The 23,371-nt window shown below is 45.2% G+C and overlaps 1 protein-coding gene across 2 annotated transcripts in view; it reads left to right on the top strand.

The window, feature by feature from the left end:
- Positions 1-12,809: 12,809 nt before the first annotated feature.
- The window catches only part of ROR1 (receptor tyrosine kinase like orphan receptor 1), a 546,405-nt gene continuing 535,843 nt past the window's right edge, over positions 12,810-23,371 (top strand). Inside the window, exon 1 of one of the 2 annotated variants that reach the window (XM_069232517.1) lies at positions 12,810-13,310. In XM_069232517.1, coding sequence (XP_069088618.1) covers positions 13,163-13,310 — 148 coding nt within the window. In that variant the 5' untranslated portion in view covers positions 12,810-13,162. The remainder of the gene's footprint in view (positions 13,311-23,371) is intronic. The other variant, XM_069232518.1, reaches the window with a different exon arrangement.

Below are 23,371 nucleotides of genomic sequence, written 5' to 3'. Positions count from 1 at the left end.
TCCCCCCCGGTGCCCTACAAAACCCCCCCTGGTCTGCCCTCCGAAGACGCAGGTACTTACCTGCAAGCAGACCGGAACCGGGGCACCCCCTTCTCTCCATTCTAGCCTATGTGTTTTGGGCACCACTTTGAACTCTGCACCTGACCGGCCCTGAGCTGCTGGTGTGGTGACTTTGGGGTTGCTCTGAACCCCCAACGGTGGGCTACCTTGGACCAAGAACTAAGCCCTGTAAGTGTCTTACTTACCTGGTTAACCTAACAAATACTTACCTCCCCTAGGAACTGTGAAAATTGCACTGTGTCCACTTTTAAAACAGCTATTTGTGAATAACTTGAAAAGTATACATGCAATTTTGATGATTTGAAGTTCCTAAAGTACTTACCTGCAATACCTTTCGAATGAGATATTACATGTAGAATTTGAACCTGTGGTTCTTAAAATAAACTAAGAAAAGATATTTTTCTATACAAAAACCTATTGGCTGGATTTGTCTCTGAGTGTGTGTACCTCATTTATTGTCTATGTGTATGTACAACAAATGCTTAACACTACTCCTTGGATAAGCCTACTGCTCGACCACACTACCACAAAATAGAGCATTAGTATTATCTCTTTTTACCACTATTTTACCTCTAAGGGGAACCCTTGGACTCTGTGCATGCTATTCCTTACTTTGAAATAGCACATACAGAGCCAACTTCCTACATTGGTGGATCAGCGGTGGGGTACAAGACTTTGCATTTGCTGGACTACTCAGCCAATACCTGATCACACGACAAATTCCAAAATTGTCATTAGAAATTCATTTTTTCAATTTGAAATTTTTCTAAATTCATAAAAGTCCTGCTAGGGCCTTGTGTGTTAAGTCCCTGTTTAGCATTGTCTTTTAGAGTTTAAAAGTTTGTTAAAAGTTTGAAATTAGATTCTAGAAACAGTTTTAGATTCTTTAAAAAGTATTCCAACTCTTAGCAGAATAATGTCTGATACAGAGATGCAGGTGGTGGAACTCGACACCACACCTTACCTCCATCTTAAGATGAGGGAGCTAAGGTCTCTCTGTAATATCAAAAAAATAACCATTGGCTCCAGACCTACCAAAATTCAGCTCCAGGAGCTGTTGGCAGAGTTTGAAAAAGCCAACCCCTCTGATGATGACCTCACAGAGGAAGAAATTAGTGACTTGGAGGCCAATGTCCCTCCTCCAGTCCTAAATAGGGAGAACAGGACCCCTCAAGTCCTGTCTCCAACTGTGTTAGTCAGAAATAGTGAGTCCCTCACAGGAGGGTCCCACATTTCTGAAATCACTGAGGATGCTCTCAGTGAAGATGACCTCCTGTTAGCCAGGATGGCCAAAAGATTGGCTTTAGAGAGACAGCTCCTAGCCATAGAAAGGGAAAGACAAGAGATGGGCCTAGGACCCATCAATGGTGGCAGCAATATAAATAGGGTCAGAGATTCTCCTGACATGTTAAAAATCCCCAAAGGGATTGTGACAAAATATGAAGATGGTGATGACATCACCAAATGGTTCACAGCTTTTGAGAGGGCTTGTGTAACCAGAAAAGTGAACAGATCTCACTGGGGTGCTCTCCTTTGGGAAATGTTCACTGGAAACTGTAGGGATAGACTCCTCACACTCTCTGGAAAAGATGCAGAATCTTATGACCTCATGAAGGGTACCCTGATTGAGGGCTTTGGATTCTCCACTGAGGAGTACAGGATTAGGTTCAGGGGGGCTCAAAAATCCTCGAGCCAGACCTGGGTTGACTTTGTTGACTACTCAGTGAAAACACTAGATGGTTGGATTCAAGGCAGTGGTGTAAGTAATTATGATGGGCTGTACAATTTATTTGTGAAAGAACACCTATTGAGTAATTGTTTCAATGATAAACTGCATCAGCATCTGGTAGACCTAGGACCAATTTCTCCCCAAGAATTGGGAAAGAAGGCGGACCATTGGGTCAAGACAAGGGTGTCCAAGACTTCAACAGGGGGTGACCAAAAGAAAGGGGTCACAAAGACTCCCCAGGGGAAGGGTGATGAGACAACCAAAACTAAAAATAGTAAAGAGTCTTCTACAGGCCCCCAAAAACCTGCACAGGAGGGTGGGCCCAGAGCCTCTTCACAAAACAATGGGTACAAGGGTAAAAACTTTGATCCCAAAAAGGCCTGGTGTCATAGCTGTAAACAGCATGGACACCAAACTGGAGACAAGGCCTGTCCCAAGAAAGGTTCCACTCCAAACTCCCATCCAGGTAACACTGGTATGGCTAGTCTCCAAGTGGGATCAACAGTGTGCCCAGAGCAAATCAGGGTCCACACTGAAGCTATTCTAGTTTCTGAGGGTGGGGTGGATTTAGCCACACTGGCTGTCTGGCCGCCTAACATGCAAAAATACAGACAGCAACTCTTAATTAATGGGACTAGAATAGAAGGCCTGAGGGATACAGGTGCCAGTGTCACCATGGTGACAGAGAAACTGGTTTCCCCTGGCCAATACCTGACTGGAAAAACTTACACAGTCACCAACGCTGACAATCAGAGAAAAGTACATCCCATGGCAATGGTTACTTTAGAATGGGGAGGGGTCAATGGCCTGAAACAGGTGGTGGTCTCCTCAAATATCCCAGTGGACTGTCTGCTTGGAAATGACCTGGAGTCCTCAGCATGGGCTGAGGTAGAACTAAAAACCCATGCAGCAATGCTGGGTATCCCTGAACTGGTGTGTGTGAAAACAAGAGCACAATGCAAGGCACAGAGTGAACAAGTAGAGCTGGAGTCTGGAAGAATGGCCCAGCCTACCAAGAGGAAAGGAAAGTCAGTTGGGAAACCAACTGCAACACAGCAAAAGAAAGGGAACCTCTCTTCTCAGGAAGAAGTTCTGCCCTATGAGGGAACTGAGCCTTTGGAGCTTGAACCTTATCAGGTTGAGCTCTTAGGCCCAGGGGGACCCTCAAGGGAGGAGCTGTGTAAGGGACAAGAAACCTGTCCCTCTCTTGAAGGCCTTAGGCAGCAAGCTGCTGAAGAGTCCAAAGGCAAGAAAAATGGAACGCATAGGGTCTATTGGGAGGATGGACTCCTGTACACTGAGGCCAGAGACCCCAAACCTGGTGCCACTAGGAGAGTGGTAGTGCCTCAGCTGTTCAGGAGGTTCATCCTAACATTGGCCCATGACATACCCCTTGCTGGACATTTGGGACAAACCAAGACGTGGGAGAGGTTAGTCAACCACTTCTACTGGCCCAATATGTCCAACATGGTTAAGGAGTTTTGCCTCTCCTGCCCCACCTGTCAAGCCAGTGGTAAGACAGGTGGGCATCCAAAGGCCCCCCTCATTCCACTTCCAGTGGTGGGGGTGCCCTTTGAAAGAGTGGGTGTGGACATAGTTGGTCCACTAGAACCTCCCACAGCCTCAGGAAATATGTATATCCTGGTAGTAGTGGATCATGCTACCAGGTATCCTGAAGCTATTCCCCTTAGGTCGACTACTGCCCCTGCAGTAGCCAAGGCCCTCATTGGTATCTTTACCAGAGTGGGTTTCCCTAAGGAGGTGGTGTCTGACAGAGGTACCAACTTCATGTCAGCATACCTAAAGCACATGTGGAATGAGTGTGGAGTGACTTATAAATTCACTACACCATACCATCCACAAACTAATGGCTTGGTTGAGAGATTCAACAAGACATTAAAAGGCATGATCATGGGGCTCCCAGAAAAGCTCAAAAGGAGATGGGATGTCCTCTTGCCATGTCTGCTTTTCGCTTACAGAGAGGTGCCACAGAAGGGAGTAGGATTCTCACCCTTTGAACTTCTGTTTGGTCATCCTGTAAGGGGACCACTTGCCCTTGTTAAAGAAGGCTGGGAGAGACCTCTCCATGAGCCTAAACAGGACATAGTGGACTATGTACTTGGCCTTCGCTCTAGAATGGCAGAGTACATGGAAAAGGCAACCAAAAACCTTGAGGCCAGCCAACAGCTCCAGAAGTTTTGGTATGACCAAAAGGCTGCACTGGTTGAGTTCCAACCAGGGCAGAAAGTCTGGGTTCTGGAGCCTGTGGCTCCCAGGGCACTCCAGGACAAATGGAGTGGCCCTTACCCAGTACTAGAAAGGAAGAGTCAGGTCACCTACCTGGTGGACCTGGGCACAAGCAGGAGCCCCAAGAGGGTGATCCATGTAAACCGCCTTAAGCTCTTCCACGACAGGGCTGATGTCAATCTGTTGATGGTAACAGATGAGGATCAGGAGGCAGAGAGTGAACCTCTCCCTGATCTTCTGTCATCAGACCCAAAAGATGGCACAGTAGATGGAGTGATCTACTCAGACACCCTCTCTGGCCAACAGCAAGCTGATTGTAGGAGAGTCCTACAACAGTTTCCTGAACTCTTCTCCTTAACCCCTGGTCAGACACACCTGTGTACCCATGATGTGGACACAGGAGACAGCATGCCTGTCAAGAACAAAATCTTTAGACAATCTGACCATGTTAAGGAAAGCATCAAGGTGGAAGTCCACAAGATGCTGGAATTGGGAGTAATTGAGCGCTCTGACAGCCCCTGGGCTAGCCCAGTGGTCTTAGTCCCCAAACCTCACACCAAAGATGGAAAGAAAGAGATGAGGTTTTGTGTGGACTACAGAGGGCTCAATTCTGTCACCAAGACAGATGCTCATCCAATTCCAAGAGCTGATGAGCTCAGAGATAAATTAGGTGCTGCCAAATTCTTAAGTACCTTTGACTTGACAGCAGGGTACTGGCAAATAAAAATGGCACCTGGAGCAAAAGAGAAAACAGCATTCTCCACACCTGATGGGCATTATCAGTTTACTGTTATGCCCTTTGGTTTAAAGAATGCCCCTGCCACCTTCCAAAGGTTGGTGAATCAAGTCCTTGCTGGCTTGGAGTCCTTTAGCACAGCTTATCTTGATGATATTGCTGTCTTTAGCTCCACCTGGCAGGATCACCTGGTCCACCTGAAGAAGGTTTTGAAGGCTCTGCAATCTGCAGGCCTCTCTATCAAGGCATCCAAATGCCAGATAGGGCAGGGAACTGTGGTTTACTTGGGCCACCTTGTAGGTGGAGGCCAAGTTCAGCCACTCCAACCCAAGATCCAGACTATTCTGGACTGGGTAGCTCCAAAAACCCAGACTCAAGTCAGGGCATTCCTTGGCTTGACTGGGTATTACAGGAGGTTTGTGAAGGGATATGGATCCATTGTGACAGCCCTCACTGAACTCACCTCCAAGAAAATGCCCAAGAAAGTGAACTGGACTGTGGAATGCCAACAGGCCTTTGACACCCTGAAACAGGCAATGTGCTCAGCACCAGTTCTAAAAGCTCCAGATTATTCTAAGCAGTTCATTGTGCAGACTGATGCCTCTGAACATGGGATAGGGGCAGTTTTGTCCCAAACAAATGATGATGGCCTCGACCAGCCTGTTGCTTTCATTAGCAGGAGGTTACTCCCCAGGGAGCAGCGTTGGAGTGCCATTGAGAGGGAGGCCTTTGCTGTGGTTTGGTCCCTGAAGAAGCTGAGACCATACCTCTTTGGGACTCACTTCCTAGTTCAAACTGACCACAGACCTCTCAAATGGCTGATGCAAATGAAAGGTGAAAATCCTAAACTGTTGAGGTGGTCCATCTCCCTACAGGGAATGGACTTTATAGTGGAACACAGACCTGGGACTGCCCATGCCAATGCAGATGGCCTTTCCAGGTTCTTCCACTTAGACAATGAAGACTCTCTTGGGAAAGGTTAGTCTCATCCTCTTTCGTTTGGGGGGGGGTTGTGTAAGGAAATGCCTCCTTAGCATGGTTGCCCCCTGACTTTTTGCCTTTGCTGATGCTATGTTTACAATTGAAAGTGTGCTGAGGCCTGCTAACCAGGCCCCAGCACCAGTGTTCTTTCCCTAACCTGTACTTTTGTATCCACAATTGGCAGACCCTGGCATCCAGATAAGTCCCTTGTAACTGGTACTTCTAGTACCAAGGGCCCTGATGCCAAGGAAGGTCTCTAAGGGCTGCAGCATGTCTTATGCCACCCTGGAGACCTCTCACTCAGCACAGACACCCTGCTTGCCAGCTTGTGTGTGCTAGTGAGGACAAAACGAGTAAGTCGACATGGCACTCCCCTCAGGGTGCCATGCCAGCCTCTCACTGCCTATGCAGTATAGGTAAGACACCCCTCTAGCAGGCCTTACAGCCCTAAGGCAGGGTGCACTATACCATAGGTGAGGGTACCAGTGCATGAGCATGGTACCCCTACAGTGTCTAAATAAAACCTTAGACATTGTAAGTGCAGGGTAGCCATAAGAGTATATGGTCTGGGAGTTTGTCAAACACGAACTCCACAGCACCATAATGGCTACACTGAAAACTGGGAAGTTTGGTATCAAACTTCTCAGCACAATAAATGCACACTGATGCCAGTGTACATTTTATTGTCAAATACACCCCAGAGGGCACCTTAGAGGTGCCCCCTGAAACTTAACCGACTATCTGTGTAGGCTGACTAGTTTTAGCAGCCTGCCACAAACCGAGACATGTTGCTGGCCCCATGGGGAGAGTGCCTTTGTCACTCTGAGGCCAGTAACAAAGCCTGCACTGGGTGGAGATGCTAACACCTCCCCCAGGCAGGAATTGTCACACCTGGCGGTGAGCCTCAAAGGCTCACCTCCTTTCTGCCAACCCAGCAGGACACTCCAGCTAGTGGAGTTGCCCGCCCCCTCCGGCCAGGCCCCACTTTTGGCGGCAAGGCCGGAGAAAATAATGAGAAAAACAAGGAGGAGTCACTGGCCAGTCAGGACAGCCCCTAAGGTGTCCTGAGCTGAGGTGACTCTAACTTTTAGAAATCCTCCATCTTGCAGATGGAGGATTCCCCCAATAGGGTTAGGATTGTGACCCCCTCCCCTTGGGAGGAGGCACAAAGAGGGTGTACCCACCCTCAGGGCTAGTAGCCATTGGCTACTAACCCCCCAGACCTAAACACGCCCTTAAATTTAGTATTTAAGGGCTACCCTGAACCCTAGAAAATTAGATTCCTGCAACTACAAGAAGAAGGACTGCCTAGCTGAAAACCCCTGCAGAGGAAGACCAGAAGACGACAACTGCCTTGGCTCCAGAAACTCACCGGCCTGTCTCCTGCCTTCCAAAGATCCTGCTCCAGCGACGCCTTCCAAAGGGACCAGCGACCTCGACATCCTCTGAGGACTGCCCCTGCTTCGAAAAGACAAGAAACTCCCGAGGACAGCGGACCTGCTCCAAGAAAAGCTGCAACTTTGTTTCCAGCAACTTTAAAGAACCCTGCAAGCTCCCCGCAAGAAGCGTGAGACTTGCAACACTGCACCCGGCGACCCCGACTCGGCTGGTGGCGATCCAACACCTCAGGAGGGACCCCAGGACTACTCTGATACTGTGAGTACCAAAACCTGTCCCCCCTGAGCCCCCACAGCGCCGCCTGCAGAGGGAATCCCGAGGCTTCCCCTGACCGCGACTCTTTGAACCTAAAGTCCCGACGCCTGGGAGAGACCCTGCACCCGCAGCCCCCAGGACCTGAAGGACCGGACTTTCACTGGAGAAGTGACCCCCAGGAGTCCCTCTCCCTTGCCCAAGTGGAGGTTTCCCCGAGGAATCCCCCCCTGGCCTGCCTGCAGCGCTGAAGAGATCCCGAGATCTCTCATAGACTAACATTGAAAACCCGACGCTTGTTTCTACACTGCACCCGGCCGCCCCCGCGCTGCTGAGGGTGAAATTTCTGTGTGGACTTGTGCCCCCCCCGGTGCCCTACAAAACCCCCCCTGGTCTGCCCTCCGAAGACGCGGGTACTTACCTGCAAGCAGACCGGAACCGGGGCACCCCCTTCTCTCCATTCTAGCCTATGTGTTTTGGGCACCACTTTGAACTCTGCACCTGACCGGCCCTGAGCTGCTGGTGTGGTGACTTTGGGGTTGCTCTGAACCCCCAACGGTGGGCTACCTTGGACCAAGAACTAAGCCCTGTAAGTGTCTTACTTACCTGGTTAACCTAACAAATACTTACCTCCCCTAGGAACTGTGAAAATTGCACTGTGTCCACTTTTAAAACAGCTATTTGTGAATAACTTGAAAAGTATACATGCAATTTTGATGATTTGAAGTTCCTAAAGTACTTACCTGCAATACCTTTCGAATGAGATATTACATGTAGAATTTGAACCTGTGGTTCTTAAAATAAACTAAGAAAAGATATTTTTCTATACAAAAACCTATTGGCTGGATTTGTCTCTGAGTGTGTGTACCTCATTTATTGTCTATGTGTATGTACAACAAATGCTTAACACTACTCCTTGGATAAGCCTACTGCTCGACCACACTACCACAAAATAGAGCATTAGTATTATCTCTTTTTACCACTATTTTACCTCTAAGGGGAACCCTTGGACTCTGTGCATGCTATTCCTTACTTTGAAATAGCACATACAGAGCCAACTTCCTACAGTAGCCAATTGGCTAATACCTTACCCTACCCTCCCCTCCCCGAAACACCCCTAAATTCAGTACTGAGTGGAGCCCCTAGCACCAGGAAAGAAGATTCCTGCAGACCTACAAAGAAGAAGGACACCAAAGAGCCGCAAAAGCAAAGCCTAAGGAAGAAGCACCTGACTTGGCCCCAGACCTGCTGGCCTCTCTGCTGTTCCTGCCGATTTGCTCCAATGTCAACTTGTCCTGCAAGCTGGTGTGCCTCCAAAAGCCTGGGAGGCCTGTCTGTCTTCAACCAAGACCCAGGAACTCCCATGGAGGCAGTAGAGCTGCTTCCCTGCATCTTGCAGGCACCCCAAGACAAACTGCAAGGACTCCAGACTGCCAAAAACCCAACACCTGGGAGCACCTCTGACCCGTGTGCCCTGCCCAAATTGAAGTAAACCAACGGTACCAGCGTTGTTCCCCGGTCCTCCAGAGATGAAGTCCACCTTGGACTTGCCCACTGTGGACCCTCCAATGTCACCTGCAGCCTCTGCAAGCAGGCCCCATCAACTGTGAGTGCTCTGGTGGAGGAAAACCCAACACCTCAGTCCACCTCTGCACACGTCGCCCCTGGCCTGTGGAGAAGAGGACTGAAAGTTTCCCCTCGTCCCCGGACATCTTAGGATTGGAACCCACTTGTTGGTTCCTCCCGACTGGATCCCTTGTCCAAACCTGCAGCCTCCTTTCAACCGAACTGATCATTATTGACTAACAATGGGCACTCTACACTGTACTGCACCTCTGCACCCGGCCGCCCCAGTCTGCCCGTTGTGACCTGTTGGTGTGGTCCTGACCCTTGCCCAATACTTACCTCAAGGTCAGGCGATTGGTCCTGTAAGTCACTGTACTATACCTGAATGCAGTACTTGTTTTTCTCTCCATAGGATAATATTGTTGCATTTGAAAAGTGCACTAAGTGTCGACTTTTGAAACTTGAAGGTATTTTTCTTGCAAAACGTACTTACCTAATCGCATTGATTCCGATTCCTAAACATATATAAAGATACTAATTATTTTTGTAAATTGATGTGGATCTCCTTCTTGAGTTGAGTGTCTCATTTATTGACTGTGTGTGTTTTTGTAGATGTCTAACACTCGTCCTTGATAAGTCTAAGGCTGCTTGACCACACCAGCCCCTAACAAAAGCACCTTGGGATTGCTTGAGCAAGCCCCTGTCCACTTTTAAGGGAACCCCTGGACTCTTTGCACAATATATCTCATTTTCATATTTCATATCAAGAGCCAGCTTCCTAAACCGTCTTATTGTTTTCATTGAGTGCTCAATTGGTCAATTGTTTCTAAGGAATGGGATCTGCCTCATATGCTTATGTATGTAATTCACATTCCAAGGACTGAAAGGTTTTTATGAGCATCTCTTAAGAACTATTTGTAAATACTATGACTTTTTAAACCAATTAATATGAAAATTGTGCTGTAAATGCAAATGATGGCTCTATTTCATTTCAAACTGTTCTTAGGAAGAATTGTTTGCCACACTCGCTCTGAGGAAGTTCAGCTGCAATAGGCAACTCTTGGTATTTAAATTATTTCATGAGAGTCCACACAGAGCACATCGGAAAACCTGATGCTTTATGGCCATATTCTTTGCAAACTGTGTGATGAATTGCACTATTTCATCAGGGCAGAGCCTGGACATTCTGCTACTTAAGCTTTTCCCCAGAGGCTGCAAGTTACAGAGCAGCTCTGAGAGCAAGGGAGGCTCTGTGATCCAGCGATTCCTCCATTAGTGCAGCTCTGAGAGCAAGGGAGGCTCTGTGCTCCAGCGATTCCTCCATTAGTGCAGCTCTGAGAGCAAGGGAGGCTCTGTGCTCCAACGATTCCTCCATTAGTGCATCTCTGAGAGCAAGGGAGGCTCTGTGCTCCAGCGATTCCTCCATTAGTGCAGCTCTGAGAGCAAGGGAGTCTCTGTGCTCCAGCGATCCCTCCATTAGTGCAGCTCTGAGAGCAAGGGAGGCTCTGTGCTCCAACGATTCCTCCATTAGTGCAGCTCTGAGAGCAAGGGAGGCTCTGTGCTCCAGCGATCCCTCCATTAGTGCAGCTCTGAGAGCAAGGGAGGCTCTGTGATCCAGCGATCCCTCCATTTTCCTCATTCCAGCTGAGCTTGAACTTTGTTGCCAGAGCGGATTTAGGTTTTCAGTCTGACCCTGTGTTTGTTCTTATCAACATGAGTTGACAGGAGAAATGTGGAAAGATTCTGCCTTTCCTTCCTGTCAACTCCTGTACCCCACTAATCCAGGCAATCACTGGTTCAGGCTTTTATTGGAATGCCAATTTTGGAAGTCCTCCCCTCAACTTCCTTGGTTGATGCTTGCTCAGAACATGGTAGCCTGAGTCTTGCTAGGACTAGCCCACCACCACCCCATCTCGCATTATCTCATTCAACTTCCCTGGCTCCCCATTGCCAGTGTGCTGTCTTCAAACGACTCATATCTTGCCAAAGCCGCGTTGACGGGCAGAACCCTGAGCCCCTTAACAGGCTGGTCATTATGTTCAAAACCTTGATCAGCTATGTCACATCTGATTGTTTCTAGAACCCTAAACTGCTCAAAGGTGTTTGCCTTTTTTCATAAATTGCATTTCTTATCAAAGAACACGCTTTTAATATGTAATCACCTATTTTTCAGAAAATGACGTAAAATGTGGCTATTCATGTATTCTCTTTGTTGCCATTAGATTTTGTTCTGTTGACCACCCAGGATTTCTAGCACCTAGGTGCCCCAACGGATAACTGCACACTTTACCAAACCTTCAAATAAATAAGTGATTTGGCCACATTTTTAAGAAGCTCTTCCAAGTGGGACACAACCCCAAACCTTAATGAGATATTGTTTCGTTCAGTTTCTCCGGCTACTCTGGAGCCTGTTGTCAGCCACAGAAGAGGTAACGTGCAACCAGCCGCAGTGGAAGCAGAGAGCAGTACAAGAGCCCCACAGTATCAGCCACTGCTCTGAAAGTTTCCCTCCAGAGTAATGATAGTGCGTAAGCAAGGCGCACAGCGTGTATGTGCACTGCGTGGGTACAAGTCTCTTTGCAGGAAGATTTCTGAGTGCAGAAAACATGCCAAGAAGTGACAGCGCTCCTGGCAGAGCAATTCTTGTTCAGGAAGCTCTTGTGATGTGACAGAGTTTCCATAATGTTAACCCACTAAACTAAAAATCTGTTGATGGACAGTAAACAGGCTCTGCATGTTATTGTGCACTTCTCAGTACTACCTGCCTTGTATATCAGCGTCATTTAATAAGTATGATTTTACCAGTGACTAGCAGAGAGAGGCACGGAGATTCACTTTTCATTTATAGGCAAAATGCATTACTCTGTCATTGCTATGAATGTATTGTGCATTTTTCCCCAACTCACACGGAATAATAGTTCCATTTAACTTATCAGGGTGAATAATATTGAGTTACAATAATATTCCGTTATATTAACCTCTCACTTCGCTGTATGGTAAGTAAATGTTTAATATTCTTAACTCTGTGAATACTTACCTTGGGAGGTCAGTGGAAGTGGAGTTAAGAGCGCTATTTATACACTCACTTGTGCACTGAGTGGCATACATAGAAACAGTAATGAGGGTGTAAAAAATGCATGGTAATCGTAGTTCGTAGTGAAAACTTGGTGGTAAAGACAGTTAGATGTTGTTTTTGGGCTGCATTGCCCATGATTAGGCATATTTTGTGACCATTGCATTGGGTTAACAAAACATAAAAAAAAGTCCTTCTCTGTAAGTCTTCAGCGATGGACTTACACCTATCTCAACCTACGCCCTGCTTTAAAAAAAAATAAACGAAAATAGTGTTTTTTAAACCTTATAATCGGGGCTGTGGAGCTTTAAAAAATTGGGCACTGAGCAAGTGACCAATTTTGCCCATAGTTTCAGACGTGTTAGTTTCCTCCAAACTGTCATATCTTTTCTAACTTCCATATAAAGCACGAAAATGTTGCTGCACTTTCAGATGAGCCATATTGTTTGGTTCACTAAAAGTTTTCTTTGGAAAGATATCTCACTCGAATTTAAGGTATGTGTCGTCCTACCCATGGGATGTCACGCCTGATTTTTCACAAGTAAAGAGATTAATTTCATTGCTTTTTTCCGTTTCTTATTTTGGCCTGACTGGAATGCCAACTTTAAAATAAGCTCAAACGACAGTGAATATCTGAACACCGGGGCTAATTACTGCAATGCTTTACTTATGTTACAGAGAACGACTTTTCACAGAATAGCAGTGTCTTTGTAAGGAACGCAAGGTTCCTAGGGGCTCCACAAGAGGGCGCTGTTGCTGTGACGTCCGCGGAGAGAGGACTGCAGCATGTACCACGGTCTCTTACTAGAGATTTTGGGAAAAGTTTGGGGAGGGGGCGAGGGAAGAAAAGCAGGGAGAGGCAGGGAGACCAGTTTCGACCCCTGGTGCTTTGGAAAGAAGAAAGATTGTTGGCTCCCGGCGCTCAAATGAACATCTGCTCACGGAGAAGAGCTAAAAAGCAGCACCCGGCGTGTGCTGGCACACAGAAGTAACTCGTGGGACAGGGAATGAAACAGCAGTCCTACCAAATACAAAGGGCAGAGCAAAAGAAACTACCTCCGTTGCAACTTCTCCGCTGGTGAAAGGAGGGAGATTGTAGGGTCCCCGGTCCATATTTCGGATGCTTCATTGGCGACCTCGGATCAGCGGGGACATGAGAGGAATGCACCTAGGAAGGAAGAGGCTGGGTTCGGGGCAAGGTTGGCACGCCAGGTTCTTGCTGGTCATGATGGCATTAGGGACTGGACTTGGACAGCACGGAGCTGAAGGTAAGTGCGCCGAGGGCACTTGGCGTGGCTTTTTTTTACCTCCAGTGTGTGCTTAAGTAATACTGCCTTGTGTACTTTGCTGTGGGATGAGCTAGTGGTGTGTGCCAGCGGCATGGTGATGGAGACGGACGGCGGGTAACCGCTCTGTTGCACACGGGAGAGTTTATGCCTGGATGTTTGTGTTTACATGGGAGGGAGGGGCAGCGGCTGGTTTTGTTCCCCTCGGTATGGGCTTTCAGTATATGTCTGTACGTACACGCATTTGGGATTGCGGCTGGAGAATTGGCTTAGTGTGCGCATTCTTGTGCTGATGTGTGCGGTACTGTGTGCTCGGGCTTTGCTGCGTGAGTTTGCGTGTTTTTAGATGTATTTGCATGTTCCTGTAGGTATGTTGGTGTCGCCGTGTTTCTCTTGGTGTGTGTGTAGTTGGTTATTGCAGTATATGCATTTGGAAGCATGCGTGGCCCTTTGCTGCCTACAGCGTTGGGACGCTTGTTTCGCTGTCTGTTATTTTTTTGTCTGTGTGCGAATTGCATGTTTTATGTGTTACTCTGTGTTTTGGTTAGTGGATGCGTGTATTCGTGTTTTTTTTATACAGTGTTTGCATCACCTCCTGTACTGTCCTCTGGGGCTGCAACCAGACAAACACTATTCTTGAGAAGAGGGTGCGTTAGGGGGACCGGTCCCCGTTGTGTGTTAAGGATTGTTCAGGGAGTGCATCAAAAAAGTAAAAATGCAGTTATATTTACCTGCCTCCGCTTTATAACCTCCAGTGGGCCTCATAATTAATAATAGGTATGTCATGTTGTGTGTGTGTGAAAAAATATGTTGCCATGGGTCCTATGTGCGCTACCATGTGTGTCTGGGTGTGCCTGAATAAGAGAGAGCATGGGTCTGTTGTGTGCATGTGCTCTTCTCTTTGTTTCTATTTATATATTTGCTGTTTATGTTGCATCGGTTTTCTGACTGTATTCCTCCCTTTTTTTTTGCTTTGTGTCTGCATGTGTCAGCCTGTGTATGTCTGTTTTGCTGAAAGTGTTTGCATGTATGCATGTGTAGGACCGTGTGTTATTGCTGAGTGTTTGTATATGTTGGTTGGTTTGTTTGTTCACCCTGCTTTAAGTGTGCGTTTCGTGGCCTCTTGTTATTTGTTTCAGCATGCCACTATAGGTTTTTAAAGGAGTGGGCATAATTGTGGGCTGAAAGTATACACGTTTTTGCGTTCCATTTCCACGCACCACCGTTAGACAGCGTCCAACTCTCTGTGCCTTTCAGGAGTGTGTCATGATGTCTGGTTACTGGCAGCCACCCCCCAGAATCACACCCCTCCTTTCAGGGTTTACTTGAGGCGATCCAGAGGGCTGCTCTGTCCTTGGGGAGAGAGTGAAAGAATGCGGGCCACGCAGACACAGCTAGCACAGCAAACGGGCGCCCTCTGTTCGAAGAACCCCGCAACCGCCACCGCCACACATGCACGGGACACCCCAATTGTCCATTTATCAGCCGAACGCGATTATCTGTTATCAGCAGCGCCCCTCAATGGAGGAGGAAAGCTGCCGGCCTCCGGAGCAGGGAGAGGGCCTGCCCCGGTCAGCAAGGCGGCAAGCCGTGGCTTCTTAAAATGTAATGAGTGCGCTTTTTGTTCACGTTAAATGCACACGTTATGTGGCAGTCCGGGCGGACAATAGAAACATTTAGTGGAAAGCTAATAATGGATGCCCCGGGCATTCTCCTGCCTGCGGGGTGCCCTCGATGCTTCCCTGAGTACACAATGGGGAGGGGTAGCGCGCGCCTCTCAGGGGCGCTATGCATTCAATTTCCAAACAAAAAAGTTGATTAAAACCGCCGGGGTCCCGGGCTTCACTTTAACGAAGCGTCTCCAAGGGGACACGACACTTGCATTTTTAACTTAAACAGGGCAGGAAGCTCGCCTGATCTGACCTATTACCTTGAAATCTAGCCACAACTAGACACAACTGAAACATCTATTTACTATCAGAGAGTCACTAGGTACAAACATACAGCACACACCGATAGAGTAAAGGAAATAAGGCGCCCAACTGTGTGTACAAGTCATTGTTGAGCGTGGGAAGCAGCCATGAATATCCAGAAGGGAATTCTGGGGGTCCGGCCTGGCACCTCACTCCAGGGTCGGGCTGGCCTATAGGGCAGCCAGGCAGACACCAGGGGCTGGTCTGACAGGGCAGCGTGTGGGCCGGTCCTTTAAATGCTAGAGGGCCTGTTTTATCGTCTGAGTATGCCATGCTGTGTTTTAAGACGCAGAATTTATAAGCAAAAGTATTTAAATTGAAACAGTACTCGAGGCAGTGCTTTAAAGTAGGATGAAAAAAATGTGTTTTGGAGGGCAGCGTAACGGGGCGTGGCCTATATAATTAAGGGCATGTCTTTAATGTGTTAACCAAAAATCTGTGGTTCATGTATAGTGCCACACATCTGGTATTTTGGTACCTTTCTGAGCTTTCGGTCATTGCATCCGGATGTATAGCACAACTGACATACACCTTAAATAAGCCAGGGCTATTGGCTTTGCCAGTGGCTGTTAGCTGTTTAAGATAAACGAGTAACAACAATGATTGTGTTGTAAAAAATATTCAAAAAGTTTAATTTCTGAAATCATGAGACTTGGAATTAAACGTTACTAAAGTCTGAGGAAGGGATAGCGTTGTTCAGAGTGTCCAGTCAGTCAGGCCTAGCCTGTTCTTCATTTCATATAAACTTCCCCCTGCATCCTTTGTTAGATACTTATACCCTTTTCTCTCCATATTTTTCTGGAATTCTCAATCTGCATATCCCACATATTTCTTTCCTCTTAGCATGCTCTTTTCATTCTCTCTTCCACATACACCCTTGCATCTCCTTCACTCCACCTCCCCCAAACACACAACACACACACACTCAGCTGTAAGCACGCATTTTCTTTTGATTTCACTTAGTCAATATTTTGACAACTGTGTACCTCTTTCTCACACATTTTCATAGAATCACAACTGCAACTGCGCTAAATAATCAGTGCCCTGTGTGCTTTGCAGAGAGGCCAAGGATTGGATGAGCATGTATCCTCAACTCCCTTTTGACCCACTGTCAGACACTGAGAGAAAACTGCACTTCCTTCAGCCACAACTCCATAGCTGTTAATCATGCCGTAGAAACACTTGGACAGGACTCATTTCAAAGTATTCACTGTCCAAGAGTAATATGCTGCCTGAAAAATAACATAACACAACATCCTGGAAAAAGCAAACACTCCGAGGGAATGCAAGACCTGAGATTGAAACTGGAACGACATGGATTATCTAAACACATTTTACATTCTCAATAGTTGCTCATTGTTTTTATCTGTAAATCTAAGGGCATAAAAACAGGGCCCGAAAGTGACTTGTTTCAATGTCTGTTTTTAATTACCAGCGGGTATGAGACCCGGATGACCTGGCCCACTTAAAGTGCTGACTGGAGGAGTTAAATCCACACAGTGATATAAAACCACATTAAATAGGCCTTGTGGATATAGCCCCAGTTCTTTTCCTCGGTGAAGTAATGTAGCATCAGAGAAGTAATACTCAGTACTGAAGTTCTACTGTTGTGGGAAGTCAGTGGAGAGATCTAGTTCTCTGACATGGAGGGGGATTTGAGCGGGATGAGTGCCTGAGCCCTGGTGGTATAGAGGGATAGTGGCCACTCTGCAATAAGCAGTGATATCTCAGGTTGATCACGTCTTGGTGTGCCTTTGCGCTATAGGATAAATGTTTGACCATAGACTCAATAGTGCTCTTCTTTCAAACAAGAGGTTTGTTCAGCTGGCATTATTTTCAGTAGGATGGAATATTAATAATAATATTAATAATAATAATGATTATAATAATTGTGATAGATAGATAGAATTTACCTACAGTAAAATGAATACACCACACCGTAAGAGAATACTTGATTTGCTTTTCTGTTATCACAGCACAATTTGAGGTGGAGTTGATTCTGATTTCTAATAGCATCAATTGTTCTTTGCGTGTCGGTGTGCGCAAACCAGAATAAAAGTGGCCCCACCACAAATCTGATAGCTAAGAACGTGTCCATCTGTGCAAATTGGGGTGGTTTTCTACTTGTCAAGACACCCTGCAGAGGTGCTTTGTAATTTATGTGGGAATTAATGTATTTGTGTTTGCTGCAGGCAATATTTGCTGTAATATCAGGGACCTCAACAGTAAAAACTGTCCCACAAGACAATTAAAATGGCCCACAAGCTGTTAAACAAGGGTCCACACACTGATTTTCAGACCGGCCCATTAGGAAGTGCCTGATTATCCTATAGGCCAGACCAGCCCTCCTTCCTATAGTGGTCACAAGCTGTGGATATGTTCGTATTTTTTGAGAATGGAATCTTCCATGAAAGATGGGGATGTTTGCAATGGACAAAAAGACCCTGCACGTGGCGTTGGGACTTGTTTGCTTTGAAAAGACCGTGCTTTTCTTAAAGTGTGCCATCTGTTCTCATTTATAAAGCTAGCTACCTTGCATTTCTGATCCAGTTTTTTGCTCTAGGCCATGTGTTCATTTTGTAAACATTTAGCCCAAAAAATCTTATAGAAGTGCATGTGTTGAGATGTCTTGCTTTACAATGATAAATGTTTTGTGTTCCTTCATATGCTGAGTTGGAGTCCGTAGCAGTAAATATTGCTGCCTGTGTTCACAAAAAGTAAGAAATTCACTCTCGTGGATTTTCTCCCACATTTGGAGTACATATATGACTTTTTCAGAATTTGAAAGGATTCATGGGATATATGCCTGGCAATGCGACAACAGACAGAGCGTACCAGGAGTACTTCTAGATTGTATAGTAAATTCTGTTTATATCCCAACAGCAGTTTCACATTTTTTATGGTGTGAAAATTTACACATGCTTAACTGCGACAATGTAGTCGAATTGTGCTTTTTCTATGTTTTTCTTCTTTTTCTCTTCATTTGGTATGGCATGGCAAAGTTTGTGAATATCATCACGTGTATATGTGAGAAAGGGTCTTATTTAGAGTTGGGTGGATGCGGGACATCTGCCAAAAAGTGCAGATGTCCGTCCGGTGTTTTGAGAGCTCACTGATATCAGTTATGCTGTCTATGTGATGGAGTGGAGCTCAGTCACTTTTTGGAAGGTGTACCTCTCTGACAAACTCTAAATGAGGCATAATCCTTTTGCTAGTGCAAATCAGTCTATTGGCACGTGCAAGTTTAACCGGACTTGGTGAATTAAGGCCAGTGCACACACACTAGTCCTATTCAGGTATATCAAGGGTGAGAGAAACCTCACAAAATATAGACTAAACATTATCACTAAAATACAGACTTTTTGTTAGGTCACAAAATCAGTGTCAAAACTGTATTACAATCTGCTGGTTATATTACCACATTACATAGTTTTTATCTAAGATCAAATGTGCATGGAAGATACCCAAAATGCTGCTGGAGGTATCTCCTTTTCACCCAAACCGTCAAGCAGATGTTCTGGAACATTGGTCAGAACTACTGTGCATGTGTAATGATCAAAAACATTGCAAACAAATGCAGTTTACAAAGATACCTACAAAATGTCATTATTACAATTTAAAACAGACCATTTTGGTGGACGTTACTGCATGAGCATCCTTTCCATTAGCACTGACAGTGGAGATTTTGTGGGCAGAATTGAGGATGAGATCCTTTCACACGCATTAGACTGAGGTGAGCATATAGGGTACCACTGTGCGACAAAAACGGCTTTATGAACACTTCAGTAATTTTTTTGTTTTGTAGTGCATTGGCTTCTCGTAGACATTCTGTAATGCAGATTTAATCTACCAAAAGGCAACTTTTGATTTGAATGAAACCATTCCCTGACAAAAGTGTGATCCTGATAATGGAGGGTTGAGGATCATATGTAAAGTTTACAGGTCCGATCTCCAGAGGGGGTAAAATTGTACTCATAAATGGTCGGTCTTTTTATGAGGAAGGGAGTGGTTTGACCCATTGGGTTACTGATAGGAAGGGAACAACTTTCTGAAGTGGCTGTTCTTCAGGTTTCCCTAAATAATGGCAGATTTGGTTGATTTTTTACATTTGGGCAAAGGGTGTAGCAGTGGAGTGCCTCCGACTCTCATACTGACCACCGTCTGTGATACTTGAACTTGAATCTGGTCAGGTTTGCATCAACAGGTGTCAAGTTTTGTCTGAATGCACAGTTAGTGAATAATGACTGAAGGCCTTTGAACTATGGCATGCTGTGATTTGAAGAAAGTGCAGAAAAGTTTGAACTTTTTTTCTCTGTGCCACAGGCAGATAGTGTAAACTTCAAAAGGTGGGAGAATTTTAATAAGCCTTCTATAATCTGAAATGGGGTCTGGCATCTAGTTTTTGTTCTCTCTGTGGCTTTAAGATCATGATGACACTTTGATGAGTGTCACATGGCTCAACTCAGGAAGTCCTCACTCATTCCAGGACCTGTGATGCGAAGTCTTTTAATATCTGCAAGTAGTTTTAGCAGCTGGATATTTGCACAATAAGTAGTTAGAGCTACTGGGACTCCTGTCACATTTTTCAGAGCTACTGATTGTGTGTTATAGTTGCTCAGGGTAAATCTTTTGTCTTTTTTGTTGTTCATTGGTGCATTGTTGGGGCGGACTTGTCCTCTGGGCTCAGGTTTGGAGGACCATTGAGGATGGTCAATTGTCTGAGAGAAGAAGGAGGTGAGTAATTGTAGAGTGCTGTCAGGAAAGAAGGTCTTCCTGAAGGTGTGATGAGCGATAGACACCAGCACATGTTGGTCGTGAGGAAAAGGTGTTGATATTTGAATGAATGAGTGAGTATGTACACCTAACTGCATATAGATTCCCAAATGCAGTCTGAATTGCCTCAAATGAAACAAAGTGGTGATGTTTAATTGACTTACGAAGAAGAGGGAGTGAAGAGACTGATAACAATTAAAAAGAAACATCATTCCGCAGTCTGGGGCCCACTACTGACAGTTAGTTGTCTTACCCTACTGAAGGTACAGGAGGAGACTTCAAGAGTTCTGCCACCAGAAAATCTCTTGCAGGAGTGGCTATTTGTAGCAAATCATAATGCCTCTGGCAAGTTGCAGAAATGTTGAACCCAAAATAGGGTTACTCAAATGGCCTAGCTCACGTGGGTTCAATGTAGATGTTTTGAGCTCCTCCCTATAGCCATGCAAATAAAATGCAACGTGTGTAACCAGTGATTAAAACAGGACCTTTTTCATTCTTGAGAATCAAAAACAAGAATTTGCAATGCAATGGGTCTCGCATTTGCTCGACTTAGAGCTATTAGAATTGTAAAGTCCTAACCAGACTTTTATTGCCACATAAAATGAAAATGAAAAGTAATACAGTTTTATATAAGTGACCTGATCTGAAGCGCCATGCTACGAGTGTGAAGGAGTACAGAAAATAAAACAGAAGTTCGCCTGCAGTCAAAATTGTCAGCAAATGTGCAGCAGGATCGCGCTGCATAAGAAATAAAAAAAAAAAGTAGTCCAGAATCTATGCTGAAAACATGGAGCCTTGTATGTTTTCAGTAGTTGGCCGGTGCGCTCGAGGAGGGCTAAACAACGGAAAAGGCATGACACATGCATGCCTTTCACAAATAAAATCAAGCGACTTTTAAAAGGCAAACCAATGAACCAACGAAACTGATGGGCATTCGGTGGGCGTGGTTAAAAGCTCACAGAGAGAGATTACAGCAGGCTAGAGCGCTGGTGCGCTCGACCCTAAAAAAGGACATTCTAGTTGTTGGCAAGCAGAATGTGACTTAGATCTTTCCTCTTGCTGTTTTTAGTTGTTCCTAAAGTTATTTGAGCATTTACATTTGGCAGATAAGAATGTTCCTATGGTGTGATTGATGCCTGGGCACTCTAATTCGTTGGAAGTCGTCATTAACTTCCGAAGAAAAAAATCAGGGTTCGTTTTCGTTAGCTCATAACTGCATTTTGTGTTTTTTCTCGTGGGAACCAATATTCTTAAAATGTAAGCACGTCTTTTTCGACCCCATTGCTTTCAGAAGAATCATGTTTGCTACACTGATCGCCATGAAGTATATAGGTGGCTTTGGTGATATATGGAACCTCAAAGAACTCCAGTTCGACTGTCATTCATCCAAATATTTTCTTACCTCAAGTTCGTTTGTATGACTCTATTTGTGGTATATTCATAGTACAACACTGCATGAGAGAGACCCTTACAATTGCTATGAGAATCCGTGCAGATTCAGGCTGCTTGGTCAGAACATGTTTCAGAATAAAGCAGAAAAATATTTGTCACCTGTTTCTTTCTGGTTTCAGAATATTTATTTGTCATGTCACCTTTCAGAATAGTCATTTTTATACCACTATGCAATCTCACCATTGAAGAGACATTGCATTCTCTCATAGGTACACAGGCACATTTACCAGGACATGTGGTCTCACTTTAAACAAGCAGGCACTGTTAGGTACTCAGTACCTGCATTTCTTTAGTTTGAAAGGGATATTAGTCTTCACTAGTCTCTCTCTTTCTTTCTTTCTTTCTTTCTCTCTATCTCTCTACCTCTCTCTCTCTTTCTCACACACAGATACACACACACAATTTCACAAAAACATCAATACACACATATAATGAAAATATATTCAGAATACACACAGGCTTCTATGAACACACACATCTTATCTATGTGTTCTAACTTCACATTTGCTTGCATATAAACTAGACGACACAGAATGCCCACACATTTTTGCAAACACCACCACACTTTGCACATGCAAATCTCATCCTGGTTCTTCACAAACACACAGCCACACATTGTACACACACGTCATCCTAGGTTCTTTACACACACCCACACATACAACACACACACATTCAATTGCACAAACACATTGACCCACACATAGGGCCAGATTTATGCGGGCCTTGTGCCATTCCAGCGCCACATTAGAGCCATATTTTTGATGCTAATGTGGTGCTGGAAGGGGAAAAACGCAGTGCCATATTTACAAAGTGGCGCAATGCTTGCATTGTGCCACTTTGTAACCCCTTGTGCCACATTATGCCTGCACCAGGCATAATGTATGCAAGGGGAGCATTCCGGCGTTAGGGGGGCTGTAAAAATTGCAACATTTTTATCTGCATTTTTTAACATCTGCTAAATGCAGATGTTCAACAGAGGCTCCTATTGATTGCAATGGGTCTCTAGGTGCTTTGCAGGATTAGCATCATAATTTGTTATGCTAATCCTGCAAAGTGCTGGACTAGCATGAAAAAGTATGACGCTAGTCACCCTAACTACCTCCATAGAGCACCATATTATGGCAGCACCATGGTGGCGTAAGAGGGACACTAAGGGGCACCCCCTCTCACAAATCTGCCCCATAGTATGCAAGTACCCTCAGATATACACACATTTGTATGGCGACACGGGCATTATATCTACATTTTATAATTTTACATTCGCTTTCGCATAAACTAGATCACACAGAATACAAATATTTTTGTAAACACCCCTATGTATTGCACACACACATCCCATCTTTGTTTTTCACAAACACCACCACACATACAATACAAACACACACACACACACACACAATTTCACATTGACACACACATAGAAATCAAATTTACTCAGAATACACACACATTTGTACAGACACACATCCTATCTATGTTTTATAACTTTACATTCTCTTTCACACACTTTCACTTAAATTAGATGAAAAAGAATATGATCAATTTTTTTTAAACAACCCCACACATTGCACATGTACATCCCATCCTACATTCTTCACAAACACATACAACACACACACACCACACACACCCTTTCACAAACACATTGATACACACACAGAAAGCAAATACATTAAGAATACACACCCGCTTGTACGGGGACACACATCATATATCTATGTTTTGTGTCCTCTCACTTGCTTTGACATAAACTAGATGACACAGAATACACACACATTTTTGTAAATACCCTCACACATTGCACATGCATATCCCATCATGGGCTCTTCACAAACACACACA

Source organism: Pleurodeles waltl, chromosome 4_2 (assembly GCF_031143425.1).
Source record: "Pleurodeles waltl isolate 20211129_DDA chromosome 4_2, aPleWal1.hap1.20221129, whole genome shotgun sequence".
NCBI lineage: Eukaryota > Metazoa > Chordata > Amphibia > Caudata > Salamandridae > Pleurodeles > Pleurodeles waltl.
Note: the sequence above shows the minus strand (reverse complement) of the source record. Positions and strands in the feature narration are given on the sequence as shown.